General features: G+C 41.1%; 1 protein-coding gene across 1 annotated transcript; it reads left to right on the top strand.

Moving 5' to 3' along the window:
• The first annotated feature begins 5,555 nt into the window (after positions 1 to 5,555).
• Positions 5,556 to 6,392, top strand: LOC149233586 (uncharacterized). Its single transcript, XM_089382234.1, has one exon. The coding sequence runs from the start codon at positions 5,556 to 5,558 to the stop codon at positions 6,390 to 6,392; it is 837 nt and encodes a 278-aa protein (XP_089238360.1).
• Positions 6,393 to 19,678: the final 13,286 nt, after the last annotated feature.

The raw sequence follows: 19,678 nt of genomic DNA, 5'->3' as shown, positions 1-19,678 counted from the left end.
AAAGTGAATCATTTCTATCTATATTCAGATATTGTTATTTCTTGGGTTTATTTTCATTGTATTATATTTTCATATCAGATCTATAACAAGTGGTACCAGAGCTATAACAAGTGGTATCAGAGCACTTTCTTGGGCAAAAGTGGAGAATTTTATTACTATGGCCCATCCCATTATTACATTATTACCTTGGGTACCTCCCTTGGTACCCCATATTATCCCCCCTAGGTATATAACAGGAGAAGCGTTGTCTGGTGATTCGATTTCCTGTAGAAGCTCCACAAGTCATGGTCTGATTTCTTGTAGAATGTTTAGCATTCATGATTTCATTTCCTACAGAAGGCTCACCAGTCACGGTTCCATTTCCTGCAGAAGGCTCACAAGTCACGGTTCCATTTCCTGTAGGGACACCTAGCTTTTCTAAAAAACAAAAGCCATAGACAGAACATTAGTTTAAATTATTTAAAGTACTGAAAAATTTTAATTACTGGTCGAGGTCATGAATTATGAGGTCATACATCTAATTTAACTATTAAGTGGGTTATCATTTCAAGGACAAGCACACGTCATCCAAGGACTAGACCGTTGGAAGGTAAGATCGATAAGGTACAGTCGGCAACATGACACTTGAGGTAAGAGGTAATTAACACTTTAATTTTTAAACATTTGTATGATTTCTAGCTATGGTTACCCTTGTGGAAAAATGCAGCCATAAACCGTTGCATCATAACTATAAGTCCACACATGATTGCCATGATTCTGACATGACTAGTGGACATACTCTCCATATGTTTTTGCAGGTCGGATCATGATGATAATCATGATCATGACCTGTCTCTCGAAATCTCCGTTCTTTTTTATATTTTCCACATTAAGCCATCCGTTGTCATGCGATCCATTAAAAAAGCTTAGCATGATATTTTCGAAGAGTGAATACGTCCTGTCTTCCCATTTTTCACCATGTCAAAGCTCTGTGCCCCCATCCACTTCAAGCTGCAAGGCCCTGAATTACTAGAAGTTGACCCTCGCAGTGAGTGAGACTGGAAAAGGTCGGGTGGCTACCATTTTTCCAAAAAATTAACGGCCACAATTCAGAGGTAACGAAGTCTTTTGCCCTGAATCTAAATCGCGACAAAGCTCAAGTTGGGGATGCCCAATTCAGGTTAACCGAGGGTTTGGTGGTGCAGGCATGCAGAATTCCACAGCAGGGAGAGCACTGGTTTAAAAATCAGCATCTCAACAAGGGTTTGTGTGTGTTCATTCTCTGGAAAGAGAATTCAGACCCTGACTGGAGAAAAGGGATTTCATAGGACTTCTTGAAACGTAAGCACTGACACCTATTATTTTTCCTGCGGAAATATATAACATGTGAAGGTTGTTTTGGGCTCGCATTCTTGTTTCACATTCGGCTCCTCACCCATTTTCATTACAAGCCATTAAATTTTCTGTATTATTTGAGAATATCTCTGATGAAGATGTCGATGACCACTAAGGAGAGGGGAGCCAATTTAGAGGAAAACCTCTATCACCATGGGCTAGTGAAAATCATCCTCGTAGAGGTTTTGAAGGACAAAAAGTGAACATGGGAGGAGTTTCTAGCCACAAATTACTTTGCAAAGAATAAAGACTCTGATTCTTTAGAGTCCACGGAGGAAACACCAGCAGAAAATCCCAAGAGAAAGCCACGGACTTGTGAGCTACAGATAAAGGAAAAAGAGGAAGTTAAAGACTCTAACCCTTCAAAACCTATAGAGTAAAAACCAATAGAAAACTTGAAGAAGAAGCCATGGACTCATGGGCCACTGGTAAAGAAGGAAGGAAAAGATGAACCTAACTCTACGGAGCCCACAGAGAAGAAGCCTGTAGAAAAACCAAAGAAGAAGAAGCCTCGGACCCTTGGGATACAAACGAAAGAATAAGAAAAGGACGAAGAAGTGGTGGTGACTGGGGAGACTGTGGGCAGAAAGAATAAATCGAAGAATGGAACTTACAACTCTACTAAGAGATTTACCAGGAGCCAGGTTGTTCAGCTGGCTATAAAGGATACTGTGGAAGCAGAGGTGTTGCCTGAGACACCTGACAAAAATAAGGAGAAACATCACATCCCACCCAAAGGATAGGAGAAGATAGAGTCTGTTGAATTCATTGGTGTAGAAGTAATGTCCTTCGAGGATTCCCCGTTGCATGGAAGCAAGAATTACATAGCGAGAGAACAACAAGAAAAGAAGGACCTTGGTTCGCCCCAATCCCTCTAAGGACATCATGAAGGGGAAGTAAATCTTCAAAAAACGTGGTCTCTGCAAGAATTAGAGGAAATCATCACTGAGCTCATCATTTCATAAAAACTTTGAGAAAGGAAAACGAGACCATGAAAGAGAACAAACTGCGTATATAGAAAGAGCTTGAGGAGTGGGTTCAGAAAGCAGACCGAATCATGAAGAAGAAGCAGGCTTGGATTGATCATCTGAAAAAGAAGAATGAATTATACAAGGGTCAAATTTCTACAGAATCCAATGGTAACTAGTTGGACCAGTTGGCAGAGGTAGCAGATCAATTGGCTGTAGTAGCTGCAGCTTAGGACAAGGAATGGTTTCCTTTTTCTTTTTCTTTTTGTGGAAGGTGCAAAATTTTTGCTTGCATAAGGGGCATGAAAGAATCTAGGCACTGGGGAGATGTTGGGGCTTGGTTTTGCCCAATTTTGACACCCTTTCCATACTTTACCTCTCCCATTTTGAACTATCCTTGACCCCTATTTTTTTGACCAAAAGGGTGCCATATGCTGAAGGTATGCAAATTAACATGAAAAAGTGTCTTTTACCTTAATCTTAAGCATTCCTTAAAGCTAGATGTTCTTTATTGAATTATCATGCCAACTAATCTAGAGTTCTTGTGTAGATTTGTTTTGATTCGAAACAGGCCCGCATTTCCTGCAGACAGCTTGTGCGATCCTATTTCCTGCAAATGCTCTGGAATTCCTGTAGACGCAGATTTCCTGCAACCGCCGAGATTTCCTGTAGCAAAATCGGTGGTTAGCTATGTTCCACTAATTTCTAAATCAAACAAGAACATGGGTTTTGTGGGGAATCTATCATATATGGATGTTGTCCTATTGGCCATTTCAGATCCGCCAATGAAACCACCTAGATTTGCAGACCTCCTCTCGTTGGCCGTATGAAGGAAAGATACAACTATGTAACGAATTTCGTCTAATCCATGCTTTCAGTCATGGATTAGACTCAGTATAGCTAAATTTGATACTTTGTAATAGGACTATTAGCCAATGGCTTAGATTAGTAGTTTTCCTTACTTCGAGCCACATATGGGATTTTGTATTTGTATAAATTCGGCTCTAGTTTATATTATAGGGGATTGTTGGGTTGGCTTTAGCTGATACTGTATATTATATTGTACTCATCTGTGACATTTTCAGATTAATACAATATTATATGTTCTGTCTATTTCACTGAGAAATCTCTTCTAACTTTGAAGGGGTTGTGAGTGAGGGAGGGCCCCCCTTTGCTTACAACTCCCTTAGTTTAGTGTATGTGTATTTTATTTCTATTATGCTGTAGTAATCTATTCCTACAGCTAATATACTCTTTCTGATATATCAACAACAAATGATTGAATGAATAAGTTTCATATTAATGTGTGGATTTCATTTAATCAAGATTTGATTTACATTGTTGAGTGAATTTCTTAAATTGTTGTAAGTTTGATTTTTTTATCTTTTCTAATCAACATCCGCACTACTAAGAAATATAGAGGGATGTTTCAATCATACCTTCACTAATATTAATCCACATTAGGGTTTGGATGATTTCTGCAACGACAGGCTCTCCAGAGTGCGGCAGACTTGAAAGTCTCTGACGAACAGGGCGGATTTTCATTCTCTGCAAGATAGAGTCGTCCTTCATGATTCCCCCCCAGGGGGGGCCGCCAGGCCTCCCCCATTGCACGATGAAGAGCGGCAAAAAAATGATGAAAATGACAATTCAAAGGAACAAGATACGGACAGAATGGATCTGGAATCACAACAGCCAAAACAGGACAACAAAGAGCTACCCAAGTTCAGTTCCTCAACATGCAAACCTGTGGCTACGGAACGTCCGAAAGTTGTTTTTCCCAGCCACAGAATCAATGCTCAGATACAGTATATGAAGGATCATGCTCTGATGGGCAATTTCATTAGACTTTGGCCTATGGAGAAAGCACTTCGTAGATGGATCAAAGCGAAATGGAACCCAAAAGGACATATCACCTGGCAGTTGGGGCCTAAAGGGTTCTTCACTGCCATTTTCAACTGCCTGGAAGATAAGAATAGGGTTCTGGATGGAGGACCCTATTTCTTCAATGCGGCTGGATTGTTTCTCAGAGGATGGGTAGAGCGCTTCAACCCTGGTAAGGTAGAGCTGAGTTGGGCTCCAGTTTGGATCAGATTATATTCGCTCCCTGTGGAATATTGGGAGGAAACTTCGCTGCAAGAAATCGGAAATGCTTTGGGTGAATTTGCAAAAGTTGCAGAGGAGACGAAAATCCGAAGATATACCTCCTATGCACGTATCTGTGTCTACATGAACCTCAACAAGGCCCTTCCAGATACGGTAAGCTTATCTCATGAAGATATTGAATGGATTCAGTTGATAGACTATGAACATGTGCCGTTTAGATGCAGAAGATGTCACGCCTTGGGTCATTTATTCAGGGAATGTCCCTTGAATCAAAAACCCCCATCCCCAACCAATCCTGATCAGTCTGCGCCTGAGGATTCACCAAGGTAGCCAGCCGCAGAAGAAGCAACAGGAAATCAGCATCAAATCTCAAAATGCATCAACCCAGCTCATCCAAGCCTTCAACTAGTAATAGCTTTGAAGCTTTAGCTCAAAAATATGACCATAGTTCTGAAGTTCCTGCGCCCCCAAGAAAGGAGGTTGCAAAAAACAAACATCCAAAGGTGGTAGATGCAAAGGCGACCCCAGTGGCTCCTCCTTCCATCGATCCTTCTTCCTTAGATAAGCTCAAAATTCCTGCATGGAATACTCAAGTCATGCAGGTAGACAGCTTACAACTTGATTCCAGGGTGGTAGAAGATCTGAATGAAGAGCTAAATGAATCTGAGCACATGGAGGAGGAACCCGAAATTATAGATATTGGGGATCTAGATATCTTGACCCTAGAACAGGCTTGTAGAACTAAAAATTTTGACAAAATTCCAGAACGTCAACTGGAGAATTTGGAAGAAGTACTCTTGCGAGCACAATGGCAAAAGTCTCTTGGTATTCAGTCGGGTAGCTCATGGGACGGCAAGCTCATCACAAAAGACAATAAAAAGTGTGGAAGGAAAACTGACCTCCAGCACACAATAAAAATAGGAGCAATGTTGGTGGAGTTAGGGGGGTACTCCATGCTAACGAAATTCTTTAACCCCTCTCCCCATCCTTCCCAATGAAGTTAATATCATGGAATTTCAGAGGGCTCAATAGCCCAAGGAAAGGAAGACTTCTCAAAAACATGATTATGCAAGAAAAGCCTCAAGTCCTCTTCTTGCAAGAAACTAAATGCAACTCGAGAGCCTTAGAACACACTGCAGCAAAAGTTTGGCCAGGCGGGCTCAGCACTGCCTATACTCTAATGGAGCTTCTGGCGGTCTGGCAATCTTATGGGACAATCGAACTATTCAGCTCAATAACATCCATGCAAATAAGAACTTCATCCAAGCAACATTTCACATCATTGGAACAAATGTACATGGGCTAATAACCAATGTGTATTTTCCCCAAGAAGCTATGCATAAAGCAGAAATTTTGAACTCCCTCTCTACTATCAACTCTGATAGGCAACATCCTCTTTGGATTTCAGGAGGCGATTTCAATATGATCACTAGGCTGGAAGAAAAAAGAGGAGGCAGGATCAGGGGAAGTCAGGAGGGGATTCCCCTTAAGGAGTTCATTCAGAACAACTGGCTTATTGACCTGCCTTTCAATAATGGTATTTTTACTTGGAGTAACAAAAGAGCAGGGCTGAATCAGATCGCCTCCCATTTGGATCGATTCCTATTGTCAGACAACGCTATTCACATTGGTGGAGACTTTGTTGCTTCCATCCTGCCATACTCGGGGTCTGATCATTGGCTAATCTCCCTCCAGTGGTCTCGTCCTAGCAATACAACCCGAAGACCATTCCGATTCGAGGCATTTTGGCTGTCACACCCAGATTTCAACAACCTAATCACATCAGAGTGGAATAATTTTGCTCCTTCAAATGGATCTAAGATGTTTCAATTTCAGCAGAAGCTCAAGAATCTCAAAAGTAAGATTAAACATTGGAATCACACCTCTTTTGGTAATATTATTCAGGCTCAACAAACGCTTGATCAAAACATGAAGAGTCTGTAGCAGATAATAATCACTGAAGGTCGTTCTGAGACTCTGGCAGAACAGGAAAAAGCTATGGAGGCGCAAATCGTAGAGAAGGCCAAGCAGGAAGAAACTATATGGAGGCAGAAATTGAGAATAAGATGGCTTAAGGATGGCGAAAAAAACACAAAATTTTTTCATAATACAACCATCCAGTGCAGAATGAACAACACCATAACTCACATTCAAAATGAGCAAGGGGTCAGGCTGGAAACTCATGAAGCAATTGTAGGCGAACTACTAAACTACTTTAAGCAGGCACATCGAGAACCTCAGGTTGATAGATCGATAGCCATAGAAAAAATTACTCGAAATATTCCTAAAATCATCTCTGAGGAGCATAACCATCTTCTTCTCAGACCGATTAATTTACAGGAGGTTGAAACGGCATTTCATCAGCTGAAGGCGGGGAAGGCCCCAGGCCCGGATGGATTCACTTCCAACTTTTTCCACAATTTCTGGGATCTGATAAAATTAGAAGTTTGGCAGGTAGTTGAGGAGTCAAGAACTTTGAGATGGATTTTTTCTGGATTAAATGCCACATTCATCTCCCTAGTACCCAAGGAGGATCAGTTGAGCACTCCTGATAAGTATAGACCAATTTCATTATGCAACATAATTTATAAAATTATCTCCAAAGTCATTGCCTCTAGGCTCAAATTGCTGCTGCCTCTCATTATCTCGCCTGAGTAATCTGGATATGTCGAAGTTCGGTAGATTACAGATGGTATCATCCTCACTCATGAAATCATTCATTCCTTGAAACAATCCAAGAAGCCAGGTATGTTCCTTAAGATAGATCTTTAGAAGGCTTTTGACAGTTTAAGTTGGTTATACATCGAAAAAGCTCTGACTGCTTTTGGTTTTGCTCCCCCTTGGGTAAGATGGGTCATGAGTCTTTTATCCTCTTCCTTCTTCTCTGTCCTGATCAATGGTATTCCTTCCTCCCCTTTTCACCCTTTTAGGGGAATCAGACAGGGAGACCCTCTCTCCCCCTTTCTCTTCGTTATAATGGTAGAAGGGCTAGGGCGTAGCATTAGATCAGCCCAGCAATCTCAGCTTCTTAGAGGCCTCTCTCTCCACAACTCTGCTACCTTCACCCATCAGAAATTTGTAGATGACAATGCTTTTCGGTCATCCCTCTATTCAGAAAGCTCGCTAGCTCAAATCACTCTTGTCAGACTTCTCTGATGCCTTTGGCGCATCGATCAATAAATCCAAATCTCAGATCTTATTTTTCCACACCCCAGCTACCACCCAAGAAGCTATAACCCACATCCTTGGATTCTCTGCTGCAGTCCTTCCCTCCAAATATCTCGGTGCTCCTTTGACTATTTTGGCCCTGAAGCATTCCTCTTGGCAGATCCTTCTTGAAAAACTAGAGGCTCGTCTATATTCTGGGACTCACAGAAACCTGAATATGGCTAGTCGTCTTGTTCTCATAAAGGTTGTTCTTCATTCAATGTTGCTCTATCTTTTCTCCATTCTCGGGGTACCCAAATGGGTTCTTAAAGAAATAAAAAACCTCCAGAGATCCTTTTTTTGGGGCAGCACAGGACACAATCGTAAATGGGCTCTTGTTAATTGGGACACAGTGTGTCTTCCAAAAAATGGAGGCGTTACGGGTTTAAGGGATCCCTCCTACAACAACAAATTGATGGGGGCCTGCATCTAGTGGAAATGGTTGACATCGCCTCTTACCCCTTGGGCTTCTCTATGGAAAGCAAAGTATGCAAGAAATTGTCCAATGAAGGAACTAATTCGAATCTTAGAGGTAAACACGGGCTCCTTAATTTGGAACTTAGCCAAACAACACAGAAATCTCATTCAGCAGCATAGTTTTTGGGAAATAAAGAATGGCACCACAGCAAGATTTTTGGCAAACTCATGGAAGCAGATGCCCAAGTTGTCAGACCTCATCGCTCATCAGCAGCCTCCGGAGCAGGACATGCAAGCTCTTGATAGAGTCAAAAACTTCTAGACTCCCTCCTCTTCTCAAGGTCATAGGCAATGGATCAAAGCGGATCAAATACTAAGACAAGAATCACTGCAAGTTCAGCAATCGCTTGACTCAGAATTATCGAAAAGGAGAATTCAGCTCTCAAACGATCAAGATATTCTTAGATGGGGATATGAAGAGAGAGGTACTTTTACCGCAAAAGAGGCTTATAATATCATCATTAAGGAACACATGGTAAAATACCCTCTCTGGAGCAAAGTTTGGAACCCTTTCTTCTGGCCAAAAATTTCCACTTTTCTCTGGCTCCTACGTCAGAATAAGATACTCACATGGGATAATCTCAGGAAGAGAAATTATCATGGACCTTCTATATGTCCTCTCTGTAGACAAGCGGAGGAATCTATTAAGCATCTCATGTATACCTGTCAGATTGCTTGCGGACTCTGGGAAAAAGTGAGTTTCAGATGCCAAAAGGAGGGAAAAATCCATGGGGATGTCATAGCTACAGTTTGCCAGTGGGATAGGAATCCCTATCAAAGTAAGATTCTAAATTTCTTATGGATTCTCATACCAGGCATCCTTATGTGGAACCTTTGGAAGGAAAGAAATCACAGAATCTTCAAGGATCACTCAACACCTATAGAGAACCTTTGGGAGAGCATATGCCAGAACATCAAGGAAACTTTCTCTATCCATACTTGGTATACAGTGGACTTTCCCACTATTCCCCAAGAAAAAAGCATATGGGAAAATTGGAATCTTTTATGGAATCAAGAACATGTTGCCAAAGGATCGATATCTCAGATGATTCATTCTCCTGATCGGTGGCTTCCCCCGCCCAGGCATACCTTTCAGCTAAACTTTGATGGCACATCGAAAGGCAATCCTGGAAATTCAGGCTTTGGAGGGATCTTCAGGGACCACCAAGGCGCTCCTCTTTTATCCTTCCTAGGTTCAAAAGGTTGGGATACCAACAATTTTGCTAAACTGGAAAGGCTTTGGCAGGGTCTCATTTTAGCTCACAACAAGAGTTTTTTTCCGCTTATCATAGAAGGCAATTCTCAGATCATCATCAACATGGTCTCCAAAATTATACAAGGCTCTCCCTCAAGTAAAGTAAGCAATAGCTGGAGAATGGCTAGAAGGCTTGAGCTAATTGAACACTGGATATCCTCTCACAGGGCAATCACTCTTAAACATATTCGCCGGGAAGGAAATAAAGTAGCGGATTTACTTGCTAACCTTGGAGTGGACTATGGATTGGATCTTCACACAGGCTCTATCTCCAGACTAGCCTCTGATTCCCAGCTTCGGGAGTTCCAGAACCTAGTGAAGGATGAAAGGACTCAGGAAGGAGAAGAGCACCCGGATGCGGGTGGATTAAATGACAATTAATGAGTTTAAATAAGTCTGCAGGGAGGCGGTCCCGCCAACTGCCGTATGGATCTGTTATCCGAGCTCCCACTAGGCCTTTGTTAGCTACCACATGGACTGGTTCGGCTCACCTAAAGCGAACTCGATCCCGCCTGCATTGGGCTTTAAAGGCTAGCTATTCTCACAACACGACAATTACTGGCTCATTCATGGCGTTTTCAGTTATCCCTATCTATATCTGCTCGTCGCCTTCTCGCATTTGCTTATCCCCTATCGCTCCGTTGTGCAACGAGCCAGTTTTTGATTTCAATGAGGTGTCTTTGCTTCTTGATGCTGTCACTGTGCCATCGGTTATTACTACTGTGATTGTGCTCCCTTTTCGAAAGTCTCAAGCCATTTCTTCTTTTATATCTAGTATCCTCCTGGCTCTATCTTGCTTCCGTTCAAAAGCTTCTTGTATTCACTCTCCTCCCCTCAGTGGCATCATTATGGTCAGGGATAGAATGCATAATCATTACGGTGGCAGACGAGGGGGGCGGGGGCGGTGGCGCTCTCAGAGGGCTCATTCTGTGGATCATAACCTGACTCTTTCAGCTCTGCCTGTTGCTCAATCCAATTCGCCTACTCATAGCCCCTTTGGCAAGCCCTTTTCACACAATGCATTTCAAACTACCCGCTTCAGGTTTCAAAGTTCCCTTAATAGGCCAATTATCTCGGCAAATGTCATGGTTATTTTTGCAGAAGAAGAGGCTCCGCCTTTGGGTCCAGATAGTTCTCCAGCCACGCTCTCTCAGGGTCATCTTGGCACTGAGGACAACCAAGATGTTGCGTGGAATTTGGTCGCTGAAGGTCAAAAGGACGAGCGTGGCAAGCATCATAGAAAGAGGTATAGGACTGATGATTTTCAAACTCCTGGTGGCAACTTGCATGGAACTTTTGTCTCACTGTTCACTCCTGGCTGTTCCAGTGAAACTCGTCCCTCTTCACCTCCTTAGGGCTGCAGCGGTGCTGATGATGTAGCTATAGATGGAGAGCCATGGTTTGGCAATGCCTACCCAGTGATTGAGGAACCTCCAGATCTGGGCTTGGATGGGTAACGCCTCTTGGCTTTTTTGTTTCTCCTCGTTTCTCATTTTGATTCTAGTTTCTCTCTCTGTGGCACTTTTTGGAATGGAGATTTAGACTCCCTTTCGGCTTGCTAGAATGTAGCTCTTTTTGCTTGAAAATGGAAGCTTGTAGATCTTGTGCAGACTCAGTCAGTTCTCTGCTCTTATTCTTCTCACTCTAATAGTTTCTGACTTCTTTTGTATCATTGTGCTTTCTCTAGAATCTATCTCTAGTCCTCCCAATCATGGGATGGTTTGCTATGTTGTACGCTCTTAGATGCTTAGGCCTGAAGCTACAAAGTGTAACACTATTTTGATTTTCCTTTAATAGAATTAGCCTTTACTTAGAAAAAAAATATATAAGGATGTTTCAATCCACTCCATAGCCTTTGTTGCTAAATGTTGATGCAAAAAAGAGGCATTATTTTTGTATGGCTGGCTGGTTAGATTAATAAGCTCTCACAGTATTAAGACTGCATATATTTTGCGCAGCATCTCATAAGCTTACATACCCTGGGTTGATGATTTATGCTAATCAAATTATAAGTCTATAATTTGACTCAACGAATATCACAAAAACACAAGACAAAAGATGTAGGCACTCTATTGTTGGAAATAATACTGAGAGGGGGGGTGAATCAGTATTATTAGAACTATAAAACTTTTTCAATGCTCAGAAACATATACGCTACTTTCGTTAAGTGAACCAGCGTGTACACGCAACTGTGTATAAAGAAAACAGCGTATAACTAGAAATCTTATAATTCAGTCAGTTTATCTTCAGTTAAGTGCATGAGGACATTATTCACCATATTAAGAGTAAGCAGATGCAGTAGAACAGATCACACAGAAACCACACACATGAACACCAAGATATAAGGTGGAAACCCAATGTGGGTGAAAACCACCTGCTGCAAGTTGTCTCTATCTTTCTTTAATATGAAACTTCAGTTTACAATCTTTTTGTACTGGTGCAGCCTTATACCAGTACGCAGGCTACAACCTGCAGAAGGCTACAACCTTCTCTCGTTCTCCAAACTTCCTTGGAAGGGAGCTCCAACCCCCTTTGCTCTTGTACTAGCTAAGATACTAGTACGTAGGTGCTGCCCTACAATCTTCTTTCTTTCAGGTACCACCTTTCATACATTTTCAGACTGGATATTCCTGAAGCACAACATTACAATCTGTAGACCACAATTCATTCAACTTTCACAACAGATCATTGAAGCATAAAACAACCAATACTAGAATCATCAAACTTTGAATCACTGAACCACTGAACCCTGTCAATCACCAGTTACCAGAACACAGAGCAGTCTACAGAACTCTGCAATAACAGTCAGACCCAACTGCAAACCCAAAAAATCAAGCTTCAAAAGATATACGCCACTTCAATGAGCGAAACCCGCGTATACACGCGCTTTTACCGAAGCCAACCTGCGTACAGATCTAAAAATAAATTCTCTCAACTTGCAGCTGTACCAGACATCAGTTAGACCCAGAACATAATATTGCGACTGTATGCAGATCTAGAAATACGCATAATCAACCATATCATAATAGTGCATTTCAAACCATTAGATCCCGATCTATCCTTAGATCTAGTCTTCCATCAACCGATGTGATCTCTCCTTAGCTTAGATCAAGCAACCCAGAACCTGCATATCAGATCTCTTTCTTTTTCAGATATTCAAGCCTTGTCAAAAGATGCTCTTGCCTAATGATCTTCTTCTCCTTATATAGCCTTAGGCCTTGCTCAATACCAAGAGCCAAAACCATAGAAATCCAAAACCATCAACTTCAAAACTAGAGATCTACACGTCTGTCGAGGTACTTTGGTCCAAAGACATGGGCACAAGTACCGAGGACTAACTACCATGGACCAAAAGGAAACTTCCTGACATATACGCCCTTTTCTGTTCATACATCTGCGTGTATACGCGCCTTCGTATATAGCTCTCCTGCGTATACGCGACTTAGTATGCATATCACCAGCGTGTATACGCAACTTTGACTTAATTAACCTGCGTATATGAGATTTCTCTTCATTCTGTAGTCTGAACGGAGATCTGACATCAAAGAGAGTTGCCATCAAGGATAACACCTGTATCATAGTGCCACACCTGTGCCAAAATGCCAACAATCTCCCCCTTTGGACTTGATGGCAACCTCAAGATCCTTAGAATCATTCTCCCCCTTTGTCATCAAGGGCAAAGGGCTGTGCTCCCCCTGAGTACATGCTGATACCTTTGCTTGGCTGTGCTGAATCATGCTCCCCCTGACAGTAGGCCAGATCTGCAAAAGATGTTCTTCAACAAGAACCAAGACTTATACTCCATAAGGGACCTTCCTATCACCAAAAGACTCAATACATACATCCATACTCTCTACCAAGAGGGGACACATCAGAAACAACCAATTATATTACATCATTCATCCCAGGTATAGTGGGGAAACCAACATAGGCCGTTACATGACCTAGACACCATAAAAGAAATATCACAAAAGAGAGACATGACATAGAGACAAAGATCTAGACCAAGACTTATGAAAGTCACCAGCAGCATCTGATAAACATCTTTTAGATCAACAACCAGGATTTCTTTCTGAGAAACCAACAACCAAAACATCTAAATGCCAACAATGCTTTATGAGACTTTTAAGCTGCTCCCCCTGAACCTGTGCCTGCTGCACCCCCTGAAACTGTGTCTGATGAATTTTGACATACCCATCTCAGACCTTTTTAAACCAGAGTTTGCCCTTGCTGTTCAGAACTCCATATACGTGATTTCTCCTGCATAGACCAGCGTATGTACGCGGATACACTCTCTGCAACATGCGTACAACATACACGCGACTTACCCCTTATAAATCAGCGTATATACGCAGATATCCCTTACGTAACTTGCGTATACCAACTTTTCTGTAGAACAGACAAGCTTTAACAGCAGGATGAAGCATCAACTACTCCCAGCTTTTGTCTGAGATATTCAAAAGTTTCCCTGGGCAGTGGTTTTGTGAGAATATCAGCAACTTGTTCCTTAGAAGGAACATACTCCAACTTGACCTTCTGCTCAAGCACTTGCTCCCGAAGAAAATGGTACTTGATTGGTATGTGCTTGGTCTTTGAGTGCATGACTGGATTCTTTGAAATGCTGATTGCACTTGTATTATCACATAAGATAGAGACTGGTGGAGTGCAAGTGATTTGAAAGTCCTGCAAGGTCTGCATCATCCAAAGAAGTTGTGTACAACAAGATGCCGTAGCCACATATTCTGCTTCAGCTGTAGATAAGCAATCGAACTCTGTTTCTTGCTGAACCAAGATACTAGTCTGGAACCCATGAAGAAAGCACCACCACTTGTGCTTTTCCTATCATCCACACTTCCAGCCCAATCTGCATCTGTGTAAGCATGAAGAGTGAGATCTGTATTTCTAGGATACCATAAGCCATAGTTTTGTGTCCCTTGAAGATACTTGAAGATTCTTTTGACTGCCTGAAGATGAGTTTCCTTTGGGTTGGCTTGAAATCTTCCAACAATTCCTACTGCATGTGTAATATCTGGTCGGGTACCTGTCAAATAAAGCAAGCTCCCAATCATGGATCTATAAGTGGGTTGATGAACTGCTGCTGATTCATCATTTGCACTGAGGCTGCATCCTGTAACCATGGGTGTACATACTGGCTTTGACTCTTCCATGCCATACTTCTTCAAGATCTGCTTGAGGTATTTGGTTTGAGACAAGAAGATACCTCCTTCATTTTGTTGGATTTGCAATCCAAGAAAATATGTCAATTCTCCAAGTAGTGACATTTCGAATTCTTTCTGCATAACCAAGGCAAAGTTTTGACTCATAGTCTCTTCATTGCTGCCAAAGATAATATCATCTACATAAACAACAAGAATTAGTAATTTGTTATTTTCAACTTTTATATAGAGATTGCTATCTGCTGATCCTTTTGAAAAGCCTTGTTGGTGAAGATATTTGTCCAACTGATAGTACCAAGCCCTTGGAGCTTGTTTGAGTCCATAAAGAGCCTTTTTCAATCTGCATACAAGGTTTGGATCATTCCCAAGAATGAAACCATCTGGCTGTTCAATATATACTTCTTCTTCTAAGTCTCCATTCAGAAAGGCTGATTTCACGTCCATTTGAAATACCTTGAAGTTTTGAAAGCTTGAGAGAGCAAGGAACATTCGGATGGCCTCAAGTCTTGCCACAGGAGTAAAGGTCTCTTCAAAATCTATTCCTTCTTGCTGCGCATACCCTTTACAAACAAGTCTGGCCTTGTTTCTAATTACTTCTCCATTTTCATTTAATTTATTCTTGAAGACCCATTTTGTTCCTATTACATTTTTATCTTTTGGTCTAGGAACTAATTCCCAAGTGTTGTTCTTTTCGATCTGCTCAAGTTCTTCATCCATTGCTTTGACCCAACATTCATCTTTGCATGCCTCTTTCACATTTTGTGGTTCAGTGGAGGAGAGTAATGCCAAATAGCTTGAAGCTTCTGCAAGTTTCCTTCTTGTTTGTACTCCTGCTTCTTTCTGCCCCACAATCTGAGATTCTGGATGATTCTTTTGAACATATCTGGATGGAGTCTTCTCTTCTATTCTTGTCTGCTCCTCTGGTTCTTCTTGAGGTTCTTCTTCTTCTTGAGGTTCTTCTTCTTCATCATTCCGCCTTTGGGGGTAGCCTTCATCTTCTTCAATGTCTTCATGATGAACTTGCTTAGGAATATATCCCTTCTCATCAACCACTACATCAATGCTGTCAACAATTATGCCAAGTCTTTTATTGTAGCACTTGTATGCTTTGCTATGTGGAGAATAACCAAGAAGAATGCCCTCATCTGCTCTTGGTTCAAGTTTGCCAAGTTGCTCATCAGTATTCTTGATATAACATTTGCTCCCAAATATTTTGAAGTGCTTCACCGAAGGAGTCTTACCACTCCAGAGCTCATGAGGTGTTTGAGTGCTGTTTACTCGGACATTTGTTTTGTTAAGAATAATAACAGCAGCATGTGCAGCTTCACCCCAGAAGGTTGCGGGAGTACCTGATTCATCGAGCATAGCACGAGCCATTTGTTGGATAGTTCTGTTCATTCTTTCCACAACCCCATTTTGCTGAGGAGTTCTAGCTGTAGAGAATTCTCTTCTTATCCCATGTTCGTCACAGAAATCGAAAAATTCATTTGAGGTGAACTCCCCACCTCTGTCAGATCTGAGGCACTTAATTTTGTGTCCTGATTCATTTTCAACCAAGGCTTTGAAGGATTTGAATTTTTCGAATGCTTCATCTTTGTGCTTCATGAGCCCTAACCAAACAAATCTGGAGAAATCATCAATGAATAATATCAGATATTCTTCTCCTCGAGGTGTCCTCTTCCTAAATGGACCACATACATCTGTATGGACTAGCTTGAGAGGCATGCTAGCTGATCCTTCCTTCTCTGGAAAGTTAGTTCTGGTTTGCTTTCCAAACTGACAAGATTTGCATATGGTATTGTCTGGAATTTTGATATCTGGAAGACCACGAACTGCCTGATATTTGCATGCTTTCCTTATTTGTGAAAAGCTTAGATGCCCCAACCTCCGATGCCATAGCCAATGTTCATCATCCTTGCTTAAGTAGCATTGTTGTCCTTCCTCAAAGGTATATAGATTATTTGGAGTCCTTCTTCCTTTGATCACTGTTTTACCTGTATCAAGATCGCGAACACAACATCCATTTGATCTAAATATTACCTCGGTTCCTTGATCGCACATCTGACTGACACTTAGAATATTATGCTTCAATCCATCAACATATAACACATTTCCTGCTTTGACCTTCTCTTTCAACGGAGCAACACCTTTTCCTTTTATGGCTGCAGAGATATCGTTCCCAAAAGAAACTTTCTTCCCTTTTTCTAATGCGGTATATGACTCAAGCTTTTCTTTGTCCCCTGTCATATGCTTCGAACATCCGCTGTCAATGTACCATAGACTTTCTTGACCTTCTGCATAAAAGGCTATCCCACATCTTTCTGGTTGTGATTCTTTTATTCTCCATGTTCTAACATTTGAGGTTTGTTCCTTCTGAGTTGTCTTCCGGAATCTGCTCCTGCATTCAGAGTCTTCATGACCAAAGTTATTACAAATAGAGCATTCAACTTCATTTTCAAGAACCGAAAAATTGTTATAAGTCCTTTTCATGGTTCCAGTCATTCTCCCTTGCTTTTGAGCTTCTCTAGTCATGATTGTTTTGTAGGCAACACATTGAGCTGCTTTGTGACCGAAGTTATGGCAAGAAAAGCATTGGCCATTAAAGAAACTTCTGTGATAATCAGATCTATCATCCAACCGATTGTAGCTTCTATTCATTCTTGGAGCAAATTGGGAAGATTTTACCTGTGGCTGATTGTAGCTTCTGTTTGTCCTTAAGGCTGTTTGTCCCTGAATTTCTTGATGGTCTTTATTTGTTCTTGAGATAAACTGTCCCTGATTCACCTGATGACTTTTATTTGGCCTTTGCTCGCTTCTCCTTGCTGCATCAAGATAACTTTTAGAGGTAGAGGCTTGAGATGTTTCTCCATTATATCCAAGACCTGTCTTGATCAGAGGAGATCGCTGCACATTGATAATCTCATCCAAGGTTTCAGATCCTTTAACAAACTTAAGATTAATTGCTTTGGTTTTCTCAATCTCCTTTCTAAGACAAACAATCTCACATTCCAATTTTTCAAGATGTTTTTCCTTTTCAGCTAGTTGACATTGTAGAGAATCAATAATAGCACTCTTCTCTTCTAAACAAACTTTGAGATCTTTCATTTCTTCATAAAAGCCTTCTACATCTATAGCATCCATGTAGTCATCATCTTAAAAAGCCATTAAAAGTTTATATCTATTACCTTGTTCATCTTCATCACTATTTGAAAGACCATCACTATCCTCATGAGTGTAATAGCTTTTCTTCTTTTCATTCTGTTTCTTGTTCCATCTAACAGGTTCCTTTCCCTTGTCATTCTTATCTTTGTGAGGACATTTGGCAGCATAATGACCTACTCTTCCACAAGCAAAACATTTAAAAGGTAACTTACCTCTGAACCTTCCAGAACCCCTTTGAAGATTTCTGACAAAATTTGATTCTTCTTCTTCATCTTTTGGCACATGATTTGCTTCATAATAATCTTCTTTGCCTGAAGCTTTGAAGGCAGCTTCTCTTCTGTCTGATGGACCTCCCTTTCTCATTTCATAAGCAATTAGAATTCCATGAAGCTGAGACATAGTGAGAATTCAGAGATTTTCCTTTTCTTCTATTGCAGATACTTTAGATTCAAACTTGGGAGACAATGATCTTAGAACCTTTTCAACAACTATAGCCTCTTTTATTTCTTCACCCAAATTTTTCATACAATTAACAATCTCATCTACCCGAAGAAAATAATTAGCCACACTTTCATCATTATACATCTTGAGAGTCTCATACTGAATCCTGAGAGTTTGAAGTTTAGCACGCTTTACCTGTTCATCTCCTTCATAGCTTGTGACCATTTTGTCCCATATCTCTTTTGCGGATTTAAAGTGCATTACCTTCATGAATTCCGTTTGGGATATACTTCCTAATAGAGTACTGACTGCTTTTGCATTTGTTTCATACTTCTTTTTCTCAGCTGGATCTGTAGGAGTAGCTGAAGGAAAAGCATAGCCTGTTTCTACAATGTCCCAAACTTCTGTACCAAGAGATTGAAGATATGCAGTAACTCTTACCTTCCAATAATTGAAGTTTGTCCCATCGAAAACGGGTGGCCTGATTGATGCTTCTCTCTCGTAGTTGCTCATGATGAACGATCTACCTTCAAGCGATCAAGCTTCTCTGAAGGACCTGCTCTGATACCAATTGTTGTAAATAATACTGAGAGGGGGGGTGAATCAGTATTATTAGAACTATAAAACTTTTTCAATGCTCAGAAACATATACGCTACTTTCGTTAAGTGAACCAGCGTGTACACGCAACTGTGTATAAAGAAAACAGCGTATAACTAGAAATCTTATAATTCAGTCAGTTTATCTTCAGTTAAGTGCATGAGGACATTATTCACCATATTAAGAGTAAGCAGATGCAGTAGAACAGATCACACAGAAACCACACACATGAACACCAAGATATAAGGTGGAAACCCAATGTGGGTGAAAACCACCTGCTGCAAGTCGTCTCTATCTTTCTTTAATATGAAACTTCAGTTTACAATCTTTTTTTACTGGTGCAGCCTTATACCAGTACGCAGGCTACAACCTGCAGAAGGCTACAACCTTCTCTCGTTCTCCAAACTTCCTTGGAAGGTAGCTCCAACCCCCTTTGCTCTTGTACTAGCTAAGATACTAGTACGTAGGTGCTGCCCTACAATCTTCTTTCTTTCAGGTACCACCTTTCATACATTTTCAGACTGGATATTCCTGAAGCACAACATTACAATCTGTAGACCACAATTCATTCAACTTTCACAACAGATCATTGAAGCATAAAACAACCAATACTAGAATCATCAAACTTTGAATCACTGAACCACTGAACCCTGTCAATCACCAGTTACCAGAACACAGAGCAGTCTACAGAACTCTGCAATAACAGTCAGACCCAACTGCAAACCCAAAAAATCAAGCTTCAAAAGATATACGCCACTTCAATGAGCGAAACCCGCGTATACACGCGCTTTTACCGAAGCCAACCTGCGTACATATCTAAAAGTAAATTCTCTCAACTTGCAGCTGTACCAGACATCAGTTAGACCCAGAACATAATATTGCGACTGTATGCAGATCTAGAAATATGCATAAT

Source organism: Pinus tabuliformis, chromosome J (genome assembly GCF_031772625.1).
Source record: "Pinus tabuliformis cultivar Carrire ecotype Pingquan chromosome J, CPIR1, whole genome shotgun sequence".
Taxonomy (NCBI): Eukaryota; Viridiplantae; Streptophyta; class Pinopsida; order Pinales; family Pinaceae; genus Pinus; species Pinus tabuliformis.
Note: the sequence above shows the minus strand (reverse complement) of the source record. Positions and strands in the feature narration are given on the sequence as shown.

Coding starts and splice junctions, on each gene's coding strand:
- LOC149233586 (XM_089382234.1), top strand. CDS start 5,556: ATGCAACTCGAGAGCCTTAGAACACACTGCAGCAAAAGTTTGGCCAGG.